This window comes from Grammomys surdaster, unplaced genomic scaffold (assembly GCF_004785775.1).
Source record: "Grammomys surdaster isolate TR1022 unplaced genomic scaffold, NIH_TR_1.0 98, whole genome shotgun sequence".
Taxonomy (NCBI): domain Eukaryota; kingdom Metazoa; phylum Chordata; class Mammalia; order Rodentia; family Muridae; genus Grammomys; species Grammomys surdaster.
Window position 1 is genome coordinate 13,157,829 of NW_021604577.1, and position 16,744 is coordinate 13,174,572.

Below are 16,744 nucleotides of genomic sequence, written 5' to 3' on the forward strand. Positions count from 1 at the left end.
CTTTCTTTCTTTCTTTCTTTCTTTCTTTCTTTCTTTCTTTCTTTCTTTCTTTCTTTCTTCCTTTCTTTCTTTCTTGACAGTCTTGCTGTATAGCCCAGGTTAGCTTTGAACTCTTCTGAGCACTAGGATTATAGACTTGCACCAGCCAGCACACATGAATGAATTCATTTTTTTAATCATAAAGTTTGTCCCATTCAATTGTTGCAACTGAGAATCAACTTTAGATATCCTTTGTATATAAAGCAATACTAGTCAGTAGTAATAACCTTGAAATTAAGTTTTTAAAAAAATGATAGTCTACAGATTATATTCCTTGTAGTCAACCCTGTATTATACTATATTTAGACTCAATGGAGTAGTACTGAAAACTGTATTCATCAGGGACTGCATGAATAGCCCAGTGGTAGAATGTATGTTTACCAGACTCAGAGCCCTAAATGAGGAAAAAAGTGTGTAAGTGTGTGTGTATGTGTGTTTGTGTGTGTGTGTTTGTGTGTGTGTGTGTGTATGTGTGTTTACATAATTCTGTTCATGTAAAACTTCCTGGTTAAAATTTGCTAATAGTGATGACATTTAAATCTAAAAAAAAATTTTCATGTAACTTTATTTAAATAGATATGAAAGATTTCAGTGCACCATAATTGATCCATAAATTTTATAACCATATTTACTCAAAATGTACTGTCTGTGGCACTGGACTGATAACGTAAGGGAAATTATTTTCATCCCTAAGGTCATTGAGGGAAATACTGTGATGTCACACTATGTTGATCTTCCATAACTACATTAAAATGTTATTAAATTTTTCTTGACCTTTAATTTTTTTAAAAAAAAAGTTACAGGAAAAATTGTTTTATCTTTGTCAGACATGAATGTGAAAAATGTAAAAGTTATATATATACAGTACATTTCTTCTAGCTGTAAACTTGAAAATAAAATCATCCTTGTCCCTGGCCAGATTACAGCGATAGTTTTTAAATATTCATATTTTTCCCTAATGTTACCTCGTTTTTTTCAATAGTGTCCTGGGATTTTTTCTTTGTAATAAAAATTATATAGTGCTATTAAGGAACATAATTCTGCTTTGCTGTGTACACAATAATTACTTAGTTTGTCTTTCTCAAATTCTATATTAAAAATACACCCATAATTATTCTAGTATTATGTATTTTTATTATATCAACCATAAATATTGGCTAGTACATCTGGAATTACTTATAAGCCTCTATTGCTTCTTTCTTTTGAGTGGTTTTTCAGCAGCTTAGCTATTGAATTCTTTAACAGTGAAGGAGTTGACCGATAACTTTATCTACATGTACAATATGTACATATAGATACAGCTATATATACACACTACTTTTTATAATTACTTTTAGAAAATCAGATTCAGATTTTTATCTAGAGAAAAATTATAAAAGTTTAAATTAATAAATTCTAAAATATAATTATTCAAATAAATTATGACATCAAAATCAGAAATAACTTAGAGTGACTGTGAAGACCTAGAGTGACACCCAGCTCCCTCATTCTAACCTCAGCTGTGCTGTTAATTCTCATAGTAGGAGTCACGTGTGTAGATAGGTTAGGATGGATGGCTGTCCATCTGCCTTTCTGAATCTTTAAGGAGGACGTGTCATCAAAGACAATGATTTAGGTACTTTGAGTTCAATGTCTTTTTAATGCTATTTTAAACTTTCCTCCCAGACATTGAAATAATCTAAGGAAAATATTTTAGCTCCTTCAGATACTTGCATAAAAACCTAAATATTACTTACAAGTGCCAATATGAAAGTCAGATTCCTTGAGTATATTAGCATCATCTATAAATTTGCTTGATTCTTTTAAAAATCAGATTCCTGTTCAAATTTATGTGTCAGTAGATTAGTCTGAATTTGTAGACAGGCATATATGTTCTGTTCAGTATCTTGAACTTGGAAGTTTGGCTTTTATGTTATTGACCAGTAGATAAAACTGATTTAAGAAACATAATTTGTAGGATTCAGTTTCATATAGAACATTCATTTGGATGTAAAGCTTTTGTAATAAAAATAATAAAGTAACGATTGAGTGTAGGACACTGCCTACTGCAGTATGTGGACCCTTTCATTCCCTCTTACCAGCATGTCTGTGCATTTTAAAAGGAGAAGAAATGACACCTGGACCCCTCCCCCCTGACAGGTGGTGAGGTCAGCGCCATCCTGACCTGCCTGCCCTCAGAGCTCATGCTCTGGGCATCACACTTGCCAGCTAGTGTGCTTTCAGCCCCTTGCTGCCTGCTGCTGTCGGGAGAGGGGAGGGAGGGAGGAGGGAGCTTACTCAATACCCATCATATTTACAGCTCAGAAACTGGTGTGAGGCTCTACTTCTTCTCTGTAAAAGTCCTTTAAAACGAGTTTTAAGGTGGCCAGGAAAATGTATGTTTTGAAATCAGATTGGTCTGGATTTAAATTGTAGTCCTGACATTTATACCACATGAAGTCAAATCAGTCTGTGCTACACCAGTTTTCTCATTTGTCAAGAGGCTAAATGCAGGACGCCTGGCCTAGTTTATTCAGATCTAAAGTAATAGTTTTTGAATGGCTTAAAATGAAACCACTTGTTTGTCTGTATTTCTATATAATTTGTTTTGAATAATGTGTTGCTTCTTTTATGACAGTTTGGGGCCAAGTCTATGTAATCTTAATTATTGACTCTATAAATAACATTATAAACAGTAGGTTTATTAGGATAATCTGACCTTTAAGGTTGTATTTTATAGCACTGTCAACATAAGAGAAGATAAACCCTTTGATTTCTAGAAGTTAAACATAAATATATATTACAGATCTCTTCCACATTGGGATGGTTATATTTCATAGGTGATCATTTTCTCCAAAAAATATTTCTAGTTTCTACTCTTCCTTCCAAACCGGCATCTGTTCTGATTCAAGTCTCCCATTTACTCTGTGAGCTTTTTATGTAGCCATGTTTGTACCTGTTGTACACCAGGATCTTTGCTACACACTCATTAATCTCCACAGTTCGACAAGGTAACTGTTGTTGTCTCCATTTCAAAATGAGAAAATTACTCCAGTCATCTTGCCCAAGTAAATAATAAAGCAAGAGATGGGCCAGCAAAATGGCTCAGCAGATAAGGTGCTTACCACCAAGCCAGACAGCTGAGTTTGGTTTCCCAGGAACCACATGGTAGAGGTAAAGAACTGACTCTCACAAGCTCTCTGACTTCCACACATGCATCATGACGTCCACATGTGCGGGGGGGGGGGGGGACCTCCAAAATACATGTAAATATGTTGTTGTTGTTGTTGTTGTTGTCATTATTATTATTATTATTATTATTATTATTATAAAATGAGACCAGAAGCTCCTAGCCCCATTCTAACACATTCCCATCGTGGTTTGTCTAATTGAAGGCACTTTCAAAGTTTCAATAGACTTTATTTGCCAATAACTTTAGAAAGTTTTATAGTGGTCATGTTTGTCAGCAGATAATACAGACCAAATAAAAATAAATTTTAAAAAATTTGTGTTTCCATTTGAAATGTCTGTGGTGCCTCCCAAAGGCATATCCATGATATCATCTAAGATAGTTTATTGTAATCAGCATGCAGTATATACCAACTTGTATAGTCAAATGTAGACAGTCTGTAGAGTACTGTGCCGTCAGAGGGTCAGTGCGTGGAAATAGGAGCCCTGGGTACTTTTTAAGCTACCCTGAAGGATACAGAATGATAGAAATAACTCAGTGATATCTTCATGACTTATAAGGTGTAAATCAATAATTTAGGAAGAATAGAATATAATAGGAAATGGCAAGTGTGACTATATTTTTTACAAATCCAAAACTGAGGCCTGCCTCCTGTGAGCTGCTGTGGAGCGTGGCTGAGCTGAACATACTCCGTGTGTCATTTGTAGGAGTGTAGGCATGAGATGCCACCAGCCCTGCCTCCGTCCGTTTCTCTTTAATTACATGAAATTTAGTCATTTTAATGTGGCTGTAGCGCCTCATTACACAGTGCCTATTGTGAGACCATAGGAAAGACATGGGGAAACTGCCAGTTTTGAGGGAAGTATTTTCTAGCTAGAGAAGCAGGATATGTACCCACTGCTCAGAGATCAGCTTTCTTTTCTGTTGTTTAAAAGTAGTGAAAGTCAAACTGCCTTCAAGAGTTAGAGTTTCAACCAGTGAAAACAGCTCCAGAGTCTTTATTCTAGTACTGGGTTTGAGGAGAAAGAATTACCTGAATAAAGATTCTTTACTGGGATGCTCTTCAGTAAAACTCCTGTGGTAATGTAGCTGTCACGTGTCTGCTCTATCCAAGATGGGAGTAATTAACCAGACGTGACTCCGCACTTGAACATGGCTAGTGTAGCAAGGAATTTAAATTCTTAATTTTAATTACATGAAGTTTAAGTGTTTTAATATGGCTGTTATCCTATGCACTGTCTATCTAAAGATCTTATGACTGAATTGTAAGACAGTATCAGTGCAGTGGACACGTTAGACAGTGGATGTTTCTCAGCTCTCTCACAGACTTTTTTCCTGTTCTCTTTCCTATGTGAACTTGTTTTGTTAGTTGGTAAGTATGGCGTCTGAACTCGGGGGCACTGGCCATTGTGGGGTGGGCATCAGCACCCTAACTCACCGCATGCCAGCCGTGTTCGTCATAGACACCTGGGTGTTCTCTGTTGCTCGGTAACTAGCGCCTGCAGAGTCTCACATCTGTCTCCGTCTGCTCTTTTGTTCTCCACTCTGCTCGCCACTGCATTTCTTCCTTCACAGCAGAAAGGCATGCACTACTAGTTCTGTTCTTCCAAACCTCCGCTAGAGACACTGCCCTCAAGGTAACAGCCCTGGGAGGGCAGACCTCTCCTCACACAGCAGCACCTGCTCTGACCAGGAAGCTCAGCTACTGCTCCTCTTTGGCTCTCTCCGTCCTTGTGCCAGGCTTCCCTAAATGAATTGTGGACATATAGTCTCTCAGTATTCTAGTTCGTCTTACTGCGACCCAGCTCAGATCACTGGGAAGAAGAACATAAGCAAAAACACTCCGTGTTTTATTTCATAGGCCAGCTTCGTCTCGGTTAGAAGACGTTAGAGAAGCTACTTTGGGCAGATCATAACGAGTCCGAGGGACGAGTCAGTTCCATTAGATATGTGTATTTGTCCCTGAGTATAATTGTACCACTTGGTCTTTAAAAGACCTTTTAAGAATTCCTTGGGGAGGGGGGATATATTCTCAAGATATCTCAGCAGGATCTGTACAAGGAATACATTTTTTCTTTTACAAATATGTATGCCTTCAGTTTAAGCATACGTATTTTATTATGTAGAAATACCAGCATAATTATTCCCAAGCCCTGAGTATCAGTGAGGCTCTGAAGAACTGCCCTGTAAGCGAAACTGGATTTTTCCTACCTTGAATGTGTTTTGCCTATTTTAAAATTCTGTATCTACTAATTCTACTGCTAGCTATAGACATCTAAGCTAACGAACACAAAAGCAGATGTCTAAAGACATTTTCTGAGGTCAGTTTGTCTTTTCTGACCAGCTTTCAAATGAGCATTCCTATATTTTCCCTCTCCCAAGCGTTTGTCTCCTCCTTCTGTAGCCTACTTAAGTACCTGACATGGTCTCCTAAGCACTTCCCTGTTTGGAGCCTGCGTGTGCTAGTGTCAGACATCCTCTCTGGCTGTTAGGGATGAGGCTGCTCCTCCTCCTCACGTCCTTTGCCCTTCCCTGCATGCCAGTGGTGGTTTGGATTTCTGTTCTTTCAGGCCTGAAGTTTTTACTTCCAGTTGCTTTTAGCAGGACACTATGATTGGTGCTTTCTTTAATATGATGGCATGAGTCACCAAATCACAGCATTTCAGTAAGCTTTGGGGAACAGTGAGTCTGGGGCTTAATTTTTTTTACCTCTAAAGTCCTTACAAAGGGTTGGGATCCTGCTTCAGATTAGCAGCAGAAAGGTTGTTACGGTGTGAGAGCCTGAAGGATACTAATGTGCTCACTCTTTCCTGCAGGATCCTACCCAGAGATTCCACCCAGTGACGCTCCCACAGCAGCACAGGTAGATGGGGCTGACCTGGCCTCTCCCATGTCTCCTCGAACTAGCAAAAGCCGCATGTCCATGAAGCTGCGTCGGTCCTCTGGCTCAGCCAATAAATCCTAAGGAGACAAACAGCCTGGCAGTGATCAGCAGTAGTGTTAACTCGTTCAGGCCTCGTGTTTGCCGTAGCACTCATGCTCCTTCCTGTGCATTTATCTGAGAAAACACTGGACTTAAAGTCATTTTCAACCTACTATTTTGAATTTGGACTATTTATTTAATTCAGTTTTTTTTCACACTCCAAGCTGCCGTATTTTGAGGGTTGAGTTTTATTCCATACTTCACGTTCCTAGATAATCATGTCTAAGTAGTGTTACCTTTAAGTTCATAATGAATGTTGAGCCAAAATATAATTGGACAGATAGTCTTATTTATTGTGCCTCATTACAACTTTATGATTTAGTAAATACATAGTTTTTACTAATGTTTTTGGTGGTGCTGGGAATGGAAGCCAGGCTTCCGAGCATGCTAGGCAAGCGCACTGTCCTTCAAGCCCAGCCCACAGACTCAATGAATGGAAGCATTCATACAGTCAGAGCAGAGCTGCTCCTCTGTGTATCACATAGGCTGTATCCAGGATGTTTGTGTTAAGACAGAAACACTCTTAACAGCCATGCAGCAGCTCAGATCCACCTGAAATTACATGTAGTAACATTGTCTCCCCAGTGCAGATGATGACACAACACACTCAATAACCAGGAAAATCAACTGAACGTTGATTTCTATTTAGCTTTCAAACAACTTCGTTCTGCTTTTTTAGGTGGCATCACTGTTAAGTACTGTTTGTGTTTTGAGGCTCTGGTCCTTTCTTATTGAGCAGTTTATCCTGGTGTGCCTGTGTACTTTCTTAAGTACCAAAAAAGAAGGTGATGGAGAAAAGGGTGGAAAACGTTTTTTGCTCAAATTATGTGTATTGTTAAAAAGCAATGGAACATGACCCACAAGTCTAAGTTAAATATAATAGTTTAGTACTACACTTGGCTGCAGGTGCAGGTTGGAATGCACCCCACCTCCAGAAGTGTTTCCTGTAGTAAATAAGCAGCTTCCTTCTGTTTAACATGGGCATCTCCTAAGGAAATGTAGCATGAGTGATACCAACTGCATGTGTAAATATATCATCCTGACAAACCACAGAATATAAATTATGTATCATTCATGTAGTGTCTACAGATTTGTAATGGGACAAAAAGATGACATGGTATTTAATAAAACAAAATAAAAATATTCTTCACACTTGTTGTCCATGATCATATTCTGTTGTGTGTATTTTCAGACACTGGGAGCTGTAACATACCCCTGAGGTATCTTAGCTAATCGTAAAAAGTAAAGACATGTGTTCTCAGCAACAGGAGTGTGTTTCTCAGGGGCCCCCCACCGTCAGTGCAAGCATTCACTAAGGACCAAAATCAATGTGACCATCTCATGCATGGCATTTGAGTTTTTACATTTTCAGTGTTTTTAAATATATTTTCATGAATAGAACTTTCTACCAAATTTTTCTAAACAAATATTTAGAGTTCCTGTGCACTTTTTATGAAAATTAATTCCTATAAATAAAAACAATCAAATGAGTAAAGAGAGCCTGTAGGAATATGATTAAACCCTCTAGAGAGTTTCCCTGCAGCCAACAGGAAGAATTTTTCAAAGGAAAAATCAAGTTTAACTCCTTACATACTTCTGTTGGGCTGATAACTGGTAACAAGATGGAGAGAAAATGCTGACTTGAAACAGTGAAACTAATTAGCACCATTTATTTAATTCCTGTCATCGCCAGGTAACACTGTTGAGTAGACTTTAAAAACAAACCTTGTTCTATTGTCTGTTGCATTCATTGTGGGGTGTTTTGGAGAGTTAAAGAAAAAACAGTTCATATTCTCTCTTGCCTGGAGCTGCTGTAGTCTGCAGCTAGACTTAAGGGGGAATTCCCATTGCATTTCAGCGCCATTATATTCATTTGCTAGATATAATATCTCCTGCCTTTTGTGTTTGGTCAGAATAGGTCCCTAAGAATCTACGGAAAATACTGGAGAGGTAAGAAATGTGTCTTTAAAACTACACTGTACTCAGCCATTTCTTAAGACAGAATAAAACAAGCACAGTCTACATACATTTATTTGGTGGAACCATTCTTACAAATCTATTTGTCAAAGAGCACTCTGCCAGTGTCCCAGACTCTGGCTATTGAGGGAATAGTTACAGAATACACATTGAATATGATTTACAAAAAGAAATTCAAAAGTTGCTCCTGAAAAGAAAGTATAAAATATTGAGTGAATTGCCATTCAGTTCATGGTAGATTGCAAGTGTTAACATCTCCCTTAAGTCAAACAGTTTATGATGTGATATGCAGCAGATTTACAGCATAATCATTACATAATTTAAATGAAATCTTGCTATGAAAACATTCACACTTCAGGAATGAGTATTGTATTTCTTTAAAGTTATGTAAAGAAAGATTTTAAGTAGCTCCTCCTAATGCACCACATTAAATAGCAAACTTCAGAGGGCGTCAACTCGTTCTCATTAAGCAACACCTTCCCTCCCTCCAAAGCCTAATTTAAAAGAAGGGACTAATACATTCAACTGAGGAAAGAAAGTCCCAGGGACAGGATCACACCAGACAGCAACATCCTCAGATTTCCTGTCCATTTATGTGGGTCTGAGTCTTCTTCCCTTCAGGTTTGACATCAGTCACATAGCTTGAGTTACAGAATATACACGGCAAAAACAAAAACAAAAAAACAAAAAAAACTGACCCTGTTGAAACAGAAACAACATAAATGCCTGAGGTGGCAAAAGAAAAAAAAGAAAAAACGTTGGTGACTACCACTTTTGGTAGAACCTTGTGTAGACAGACTTGTAGGCGTTCGCTGCGATTTTCCATAGGAACTACAAACCCGAGAGGGATCCATTGGGGTCTCCAGCGTTTTAAGGAAGGAGAAATCCTATTTTCGTGGAAATGAGGACTTGAAGCTGTCAGCGTTGACCGTAAATTTTTATGCCAAGTACATACCTGCTCTAGAGAGGGGGTTTTACATCTTGTTGCCCTCTCCTCCGGCAGATCATGGCAAAGAGTTTTAAGAGGGAAGGCATAGGAAGGAAACTGGAAATTTGCAAGATGAAGAAAGCCCCACAGGAGTTCCCCATATTGTTTTCTTCAAGCCATTCTTGAAATCTCGGTCCTCAACAGCCAGGCCTCAGTGGCATCTGCAGCAGCAGCACTTGCCGGCTTTCGGAGGGGTGGCACTTATTGATGTGCCGGGTCAAGCCGGGGGAGCTAAAAAAAGTGGACGGGCAGTACTTGCAGGAGAAAATCTGCTGAGCGCTACCATCGGGTGCCCCTCCGGGACCCGCTTCCGAAGGAGCCCCGACCAAGGCGGGCAGTAGCAGCTCCTCGCGGACGGCGTGCCATAGCCGGTGCTTCTCTCGGATATCCGCGGATGGGAACTGCGCCCCGCAAAGTGGGCAGGCAAAGGTGAGTGGGGCTGTGCGCTCCGAGCCGAAACCCGGGGTTGGTGCACGGGTCAAACCCGTCTCATGGGTGCCCAAGTGCTTGCGCAGATAGGCTTGGCGACGGAACTTTTTGTGACAATACGGGCACACGAAGACCTCGGATGTCGCTCCTGCGCTGGCACCGCTCTGCCCGGGCCCGTGGCGCCCTAGAATCACCTCGGGGTAGGGGGCCTGCGGTCGCGCGGCCTCCGGGTGCACCAGAGCCTGCAGGCCCGGGCGCGCGGCGCTGTCCCGGTGCTGACCGTCCCCGGAGCTGTCCCGAGCCTGCAGGTGCTGATCGTCGGTCCGGGGCACGCGGCCGTTCTCCTTGCCCGCCGCCAGGGAAGGGTCCGGAGGGGTCAGCGGCTCATGAGGTTTACTCGCGGCGCAGGCAGGCGTGGGACGTGGCTTGTGCCAGCGGCGGTGGGAGGCGAGGTTCGCGGGGCAGCTGAAGACCTTGTCGCACTCGGGACAGCGGTACTCGACGCGCACGATGCGGGAACAGCGGTGCTGAGCCAGCGCGAAGGGGTCGGCGTACTGCTGCTTGCACAGCTGGCAGATGAACTCCCCCAGCGGTGTGCGGACGCCGCCCAGAGCCCGTGCCGGCGCCCCGGGCTCCTCCTCTTTGATCTTCAGACCCAGCACCGGGGACGTGGTCACCTCGTCTGCGAAGCTCAGCCTCCTCACCGCCTTAGGTTTCCTGACGGCTGCGGGAGCTGAGGAGCAGCCTGGGGCACCCTTACCGCGGCGCTGGAAGCCATGCGGGGCAGGCACGGGGATGGGGACTGGGACGGATACAGGGACCCGCGGCGGCACCAACTGCTCCCCCGAGGTCGCGGCCGCGGGCGCCGCGGAGCAGAAGGCGGTGGCGCTGGGGAAGGACTCCGCGGAGACCGGCGAGCGCAGGCAGCGCTCCAGGAACGCGCGGCGCAGCTCGGGGCCCGCCGGCCTCGCGGGGCTGGGTCCGGGGCCGTCGCCGCCACTCGCGCCCCACTCGGCGCCGTCCTGCAGGGATGAGAGGCAGGGGGACCCCAACAGCCCTCGACCAGGTTCCTCCGGCGAGGGTGGCACCGCGAGGGGACCCGGAGGGGGGAATAGCGGCTCGGCTGGGCGCGCGCGGTACGAGCTGCTCGAGCGCTTGGTTCGCTTCACCAGGAAGCCCCTCGGCATGGTGGGTCGGGTGCCCGGGCGAGCCCCGGAGCTAGGCGGGCTGGACCGAGCCGGGCATGCGGCCGCTCGCTTTATAGCTGAGACGCCGGGCCGGGTCGGGCCGGGCCCCTCGGGCTGCGCCGGCCAATCAGGAGTGGGAGCGGGTCCCGGGGCGGGGCCTCCGCCGGGCCGGACGCCCCGACAGAGACGCGGGAAGACGAGCGGGCACGAAGAGGCTTGGGGCGCCCAGTACACGCTTGGGGACCACGCACTGGGGAGCCAGGAGCCACTAGTCCGCCACGCGCCGGGAGCCGACCGGACTCGCACCTGGGCGTCGCGCTGAAAGGCTCGGCCGCCTCGGGAAGACAGTGGAGGGACAGCGACAAGGCGGGAATCCGCGCGGGAACGGGTTAACGTCCCTCTGCCGGTGCTGAGCTGATGAGACGCAGCGAGCGATCTGCAGGGCGGCTAAATCCACCGCCCTGTGCCTACACTTGACGGCGGGAGCACGTCTGCCATCCAGTATCGATCGGGACTGCGCGCTTCTGTGATACTATGAGAATTCATCTGGGGAGAAGAGCTCTCGGCGCCGCAGATCGTGCGTGCTGGCAAACCTCTGGAGCTCAGGACGTGCACGGTTCGGGCGCCAAGCTCTTGGCTGATAAGTGCCCCCTCCCCTGGGGAAGAGGAGTGGGGAGGGGAAGGGATCTAATTTTCAACTGTCCTCACATAAAGTGGTTTCTCTGTTCACACTTTCCACTTAAGCTACCCAGAGACATGACTTAATGCCTAACTGGCCTGTTTAGCATGGATGAGATTGAGTGAGAAATGCTGGTGGAATTGGCATTACATCTGCTTCCCTGTACACGACAAGAGACACTCTGCAAAAGATGTGCAGTAGACCAACTCAACAATTGTCCTCTGGGCCCCCTGCCACCAGCCGGGCACTCCGTTGTTGTAGTGAAGTTTGTAGTACTAACCGAACGGTGAAATAATTAGCCATATTCGACAGTGGTACCATGCAATGTACCTCTATAACAATGTACCTTTATAACAAAATCCATGCAATGTGAGAAGAGGAAAGGAAAAGAACAGTGCTCGCTCACGGCTCCTGAAACAGAACTGAAAGAAGATTCAGTTAAAGTGGAATGCAGGCTAAGAGTCCTACCATCAGTGAATAATTACATGGAGGACAGAACTTAAGGAAAGGGACATAAAGGTCTATTTATCTCTGATTGTGCATCAGGTTATACTTAAGTATGCATGCGCATATGCGCACGTACGCGCGCGCGCGCACACACACACACACACACCCTGAAAACAAGTTTCACAAAATAATACTTAACCAAATACTCTGGATTCTCTGGTTTTCTGTTCAGTCCTGCTGTACTTTTAGAACTGGGTTAAGCCCAGCAGTTACGATGCTTTCCACTAAAGAGTGTGGAGTCAAGTGCGAGATTTTACAATCAAAATTCCTATCCCGAATCATTAAAATGCTAAGGTCCTAAGTAGGTTGATAAACTCAATTTCCCAAGGTAGCCATTTCTGACATGTCAGTTACCTCGGGCCAGACTTCTCATTCAAATTCACCTCACTCTACCCCTTGCCCAGAAGGGTTTGTCCTTGAAGCAAAGAATATTGGCGCATGTTTTCCACCAGATCCAGTACTACTCCCCCACCCTTTTCAACAACAACCTTCCTGGAAAATAATACGACAGAGTACATCCGGATTTTTTTTTCAATTCTTAATTTACAACTTTCTAGAAAATATGGATAAAGAAAACTCTTTGCCACCGTATTATTGGTGATCGTAGATAAGCTGAGATTACGTCGAGGAAAACCTTCTCTACTGAAGATGATGAGTTAGGCATCTGCACCAGACGTAACTCAGAGTTGTACATCACGACACCAGGCATAAGACACAGGATGTGAAGGTGCTTTCGTGTACTGCAGAACTCAATCACGAAGGAATAAAATGCATGTGATACCGGAAGGAAGCAGTGTGGACATGTTGTGGTGTTCATCTACTTCATAAGAATTTTAATAGTTTTTGCTGGTTGGAGTTTTTAGATCTTTTAAGTACCCTGCAAAAAGTACACATGACTCTGGTGATCAGAAAAATAAAAAAAGAATATATCACACACAAAAGGCTAAGGTTAAATGGAGCAGCTTTCCCTAGGATAGCCCAATGTCAATCGGAAACTTGTACAGTTAATGGACATTCCCCAGATCTCTGCCAGGTAGACCCAATCCTTCCAGCTGAAAGTCACTCCTTCAGTTGAAAAACAGGAAGACTTTAAAATGCTCCTAACAGATAGGACTCAGTGCATACCTCCCATGGGTAATCCTAAAAGATTCTTCAGAGTGCCAGCAATCCTTTCTGTTCTCTTACTAAGACACAAAGACGAAGAGGAGGAGGCCTAAAGAATGTGTGGAATCTTGGTGTCACCCACCCCCTTTCTCTTGACTGTGGGAACTGGAGAAGGAGCTGGGAACTCTACATCTTGATCTGCAGGCAGCAGAAAGGAACTGTCTTCTACACTGGGCCTGACTTGAGCATAGGAGACCTCAAAGCCCACCCCGCATAGTGGCATACTTCCTCCAACAAGACCACACCTCCTCCAACAAGGCCACACCTCCTAATAGTGCCACTCCCCGTGGGCCAAGCATTCAAACACATGACTCTGTGGGGGCCATACCTATTCAAACCACCACACTTGGGGAAAAAGGAAATTTTTTTTACATAGGCCTATGGACATCTCTACAGGGCATTTCTTAGTGATGGATATAGGCTCACCCAGGCTGCTATGGGTAGAGCCCTTCCTAGGAAGGTGGGCCTGAGTGGAATAAGAAAGCAAACTGACAAAGCCAAAGGGACCAAGCCACAAGAAATGTTCTTCTATGTCCTCTGCTTTAGTTTCTGCCTCCAGGTCCCTGCTTCCCTTCATGATGCTCTCTCTGTAACCTGTAAGATTAAATAAACCATTTTCTCCCCAGGTTTCATTTGGCCATGGTATTTATGAAAGCAATGGAAAGCAAATTAGGACACACTATATATGTACATGGAAATGTCATTATGAAACTCATTTTCTGTATAAATAATATACCATCATCATGGTAAAATGACTTTCAAAATTTGGTGAAAATATTTTGGAAGAAAGAAAATCCCTCTTGCCCTGAAATCACAGCATATATGAGAAAGACTCAGTAGTTGGTCTACTTTTTTTTTTAATTTTTTTTTTATTTAATCTTTTTTTTTTTTACACGCCAGATTTTATCCCCCTCCAGGTCCACCCTCTGACTGTTCCACATCCCATACCTCCTCCTCGCCCCCTGTCTCCATGAGGATGTCCCCACCCCCTAGCCCACCCCCCACTCCACCAGACTTCTCCACTCCCTGGGGCCTCCAGTCTCTTGAGGGTTAGGTGCATCTTCTCTGACTGAACCCAGACCCAGCAGTCCTCTGCTGAATATGTGTTGAGGGCCTCATATCAGCTGGTGTATGCTGCCTGGTTGGTGGTCCAGTGTCTGAGAGATCTCAGGGGTCCAGGTTAATTGAGACTGCTGGTCCTCCTATGTTGGGAGCCGACTCTTAGCTGAAAGCAGCTGTCATCTTTACAGCCATCTCGAGCCATATACCCTGACAAAAGACTTGTTTTCAACAGCCGACAACAGCTGAGCACACTCTGATAAACATCTTGTTTTGCTGTTTAGTGCCACCAGCAGCTAGGTACACGTGGTCTCCACGCTGCTAGGCGCATGACGGAGGGTCTTCAGCTGTGCTTGTCCACGAGGGCAAGTCACATGGTAAAGGGTATAAACACCCAGGATTTCCTTTCAATAGAAGAGACTTGACCAGACTCTGTCTTGTATCCATTTTTCACGTCTCTCGTCCCTCCATCCCCACTCTCTCTCTTGCTAGACTCTGACCTGCGAACCCGAGCAGCATAAGGGGCGTTACAAAGAAGCAGAACCGGTGGTTACAAAGGAACCAGCTGTTACACTCCTACATAGTCGCCTGCTCCTTGGCTTCTTTCAGTCTTTCCCTAATTCAACCACAGGGGTCAGCAGCTTCTGTCCATTGGTTGTGTGTAAACATCTGCATCTGACTCTCTCAGCTGCTTGCTGGGTCTTTTGGAGTGCGGTCATGATAGGTCCCTTTTTGTGAGTGCTCCTCAGCCTCAGTAATAGTGCCAGGCCTTGGGGCCTCTCCTTGAGTTGGATGCCATTTCGGGCCTGTTGCTGATCTACTTTTTAACCCCTTGACTATCTAGGGGATTTTGTCTTTGAATTTTTGTCAGAAACAGGTTTATTTCTTCAGTTTCCTGCCCCATCACTTCTGTCTAACATCATTTGTCACTATTAAAAGCCATGGGTCTCAAAAACTTGGAAGTCAGCCATGCCTCCGGAGTCTGAAAGTGAACTATTGATACTCTCCCTAAACTTCACCCTGTCTAGGTTTCCTCATTTTAACAAATGGTGCCTACTCGAAAAACAAAAACAAAAGAGAGAGAAAAAAAATGGCACCTACTCCAAACCCCAAAATCCTTTGGCTCAAGATTCCCCCATACTTGGTCCATCAGCAATCCGTGTCATTTCTACTCTCATACCATCTCCTGACTCTGAGTCCTTCTCAGATCTCCATCATTACGTGTGCCTCTGCCTCTCTCTCATGCGCTCCACTTAGCAGCAAAAGGAACCTGACTGTTCTGTTGGGAAGCATCAGGTGATTCCTGCATTTAGAGTAAACTCCAAAGACATCAATTCACTTACAAACGTGTCTGGCATATATGTAACTAGTTGGTTGGTTCCTGGTTGGTTGGTTAGTTCCTGAATAGCTGGTTAGTTCCTAGTTGGTTGGTTGGTTAGTAGGTTCCTGGTTGGTTGGCTGGTTGGTTTCCCTCAATGCTGGAGATTCACCAGGGACTATCACATACTATGCAAATACTTTACCACTGAGCCAAGTCTCCAGCCCCACATTTCTCACCCCACTACCCCTCTTTCCTTCTGTCCCATCCACACTGGTCAGTCTTCTTAGTTTCCTCAGATGTGACAAGCATTCTCCCAACTTAAAGGCTGTTTTCTTCTGCTAGGTCTGTGGTTCTCAACCCTCCTATTGCTTTCCTACAGTTCCTCACATTGTGGTGAACCACAACCATAAAGTTATTTTAGTTGCTACTTCGTAACTGTAGTTTCGCTACTGTTACGAATCATGATGTAAGTATCTGTGTTTTCTGATGGTCTTAGGTGATCTCCAAAGAGTCACAACCCACAAGGTGAGAATTGCTATGCTAGATGCTCATGTCTTGTTCCGAAACTTGATTCAGGTCTATACTCAAAGAATGTAGCCTCATATCCTTCCTGACAGCCCTAGCTAAGCTAGTGATTCTCTGAGCTGGAGGGATGGCATGCCTGCGTGAGCTGCGCATGAGGGTTATCCATGCATGTGAAGGTCAGAGGCTAACATCAGGTATCTTCCTAGGTTGCTTTTCGCCTTATTCCTGAAGCAGTCTCTGACTGGATCCAGAGCTTCCCAGTTTGTCTAGTCTGTCTAGCCATCTTGATCCTGAGAGCTTGTCTCTGCTTCCAGAGAGCTGGGATTACAGGCAAGCCACCACCCAGCCAGCTTTTACGTCGTTGATGGTGATCCCATCTCTGCTCCTTACGCTTCTACGGCAGTCTCCCAAGCCACCGGTAGCTATTCTTTTAATTTAGTATACTAAGAAATGTGTTTTATAGCAACGTTTCATTCAGATATATCATCACACTTTGTTTTTATCCCATCATGCCCTCCCCATCCCCCTAACTCCTCTCGCTGCCCCACTTCCATTGCACAAATCTTCACTTGAAAAGGTAAGTCTGATGTCTGTGTCAGAGCAAAGCTGTGGGCTGAGGAGATGATGTGGAGACGTGGAAAGGAAGAGAAACTGTGAGACATGTAGCCCAAGTCAGAGAAATCACAGTACATGATAAAGGTAATGGAAATTTAATCA

The 16,744-nt window shown here is 44.4% G+C and overlaps 2 protein-coding genes across 6 annotated transcripts in view; one reads left to right on the forward strand and one right to left on the reverse strand.

The window, feature by feature from the left end:
• Window positions 1-7,343, forward strand: part of Ralgapa1 (Ral GTPase activating protein catalytic alpha subunit 1) — a 211,135-nt gene extending 203,792 nt beyond the window's left edge. For 4 of the 5 annotated variants that reach the window (XM_028782695.1, XM_028782721.1, XM_028782713.1 and 1 more), the window contains one exon: window positions 6,025-7,343. In XM_028782695.1, the coding sequence (XP_028638528.1) occupies window positions 6,025-6,173 (149 nt within the window). In that variant the 3' untranslated portion in view covers window positions 6,174-7,343. The remainder of the gene's footprint in view (window positions 1-6,024) is intronic. The other variant, XM_028782704.1, reaches the window with a different exon arrangement.
• Window positions 7,344-8,225: 882 nt separating this feature from the next.
• On the reverse strand, window positions 8,226-11,316 carry Insm2 (INSM transcriptional repressor 2). The gene has a single exon (XM_028781556.1). The coding sequence runs from the start codon at window positions 10,770-10,772 to the stop codon at window positions 9,294-9,296; it is 1,479 nt and encodes a 492-aa protein (XP_028637389.1). The 5' UTR covers window positions 10,773-11,316; the 3' UTR covers window positions 8,226-9,293.
• Window positions 11,317-16,744: the final 5,428 nt, after the last annotated feature.

What these genes read in the sequence shown, in the direction of transcription:
- Insm2 (XM_028781556.1), bottom strand. Translation starts at nt 10,772, where the DNA reads ATGCCGAGGGGCTTCCTGGTGAAGCGAACCAAGCGCTCGAGCAGCTCG.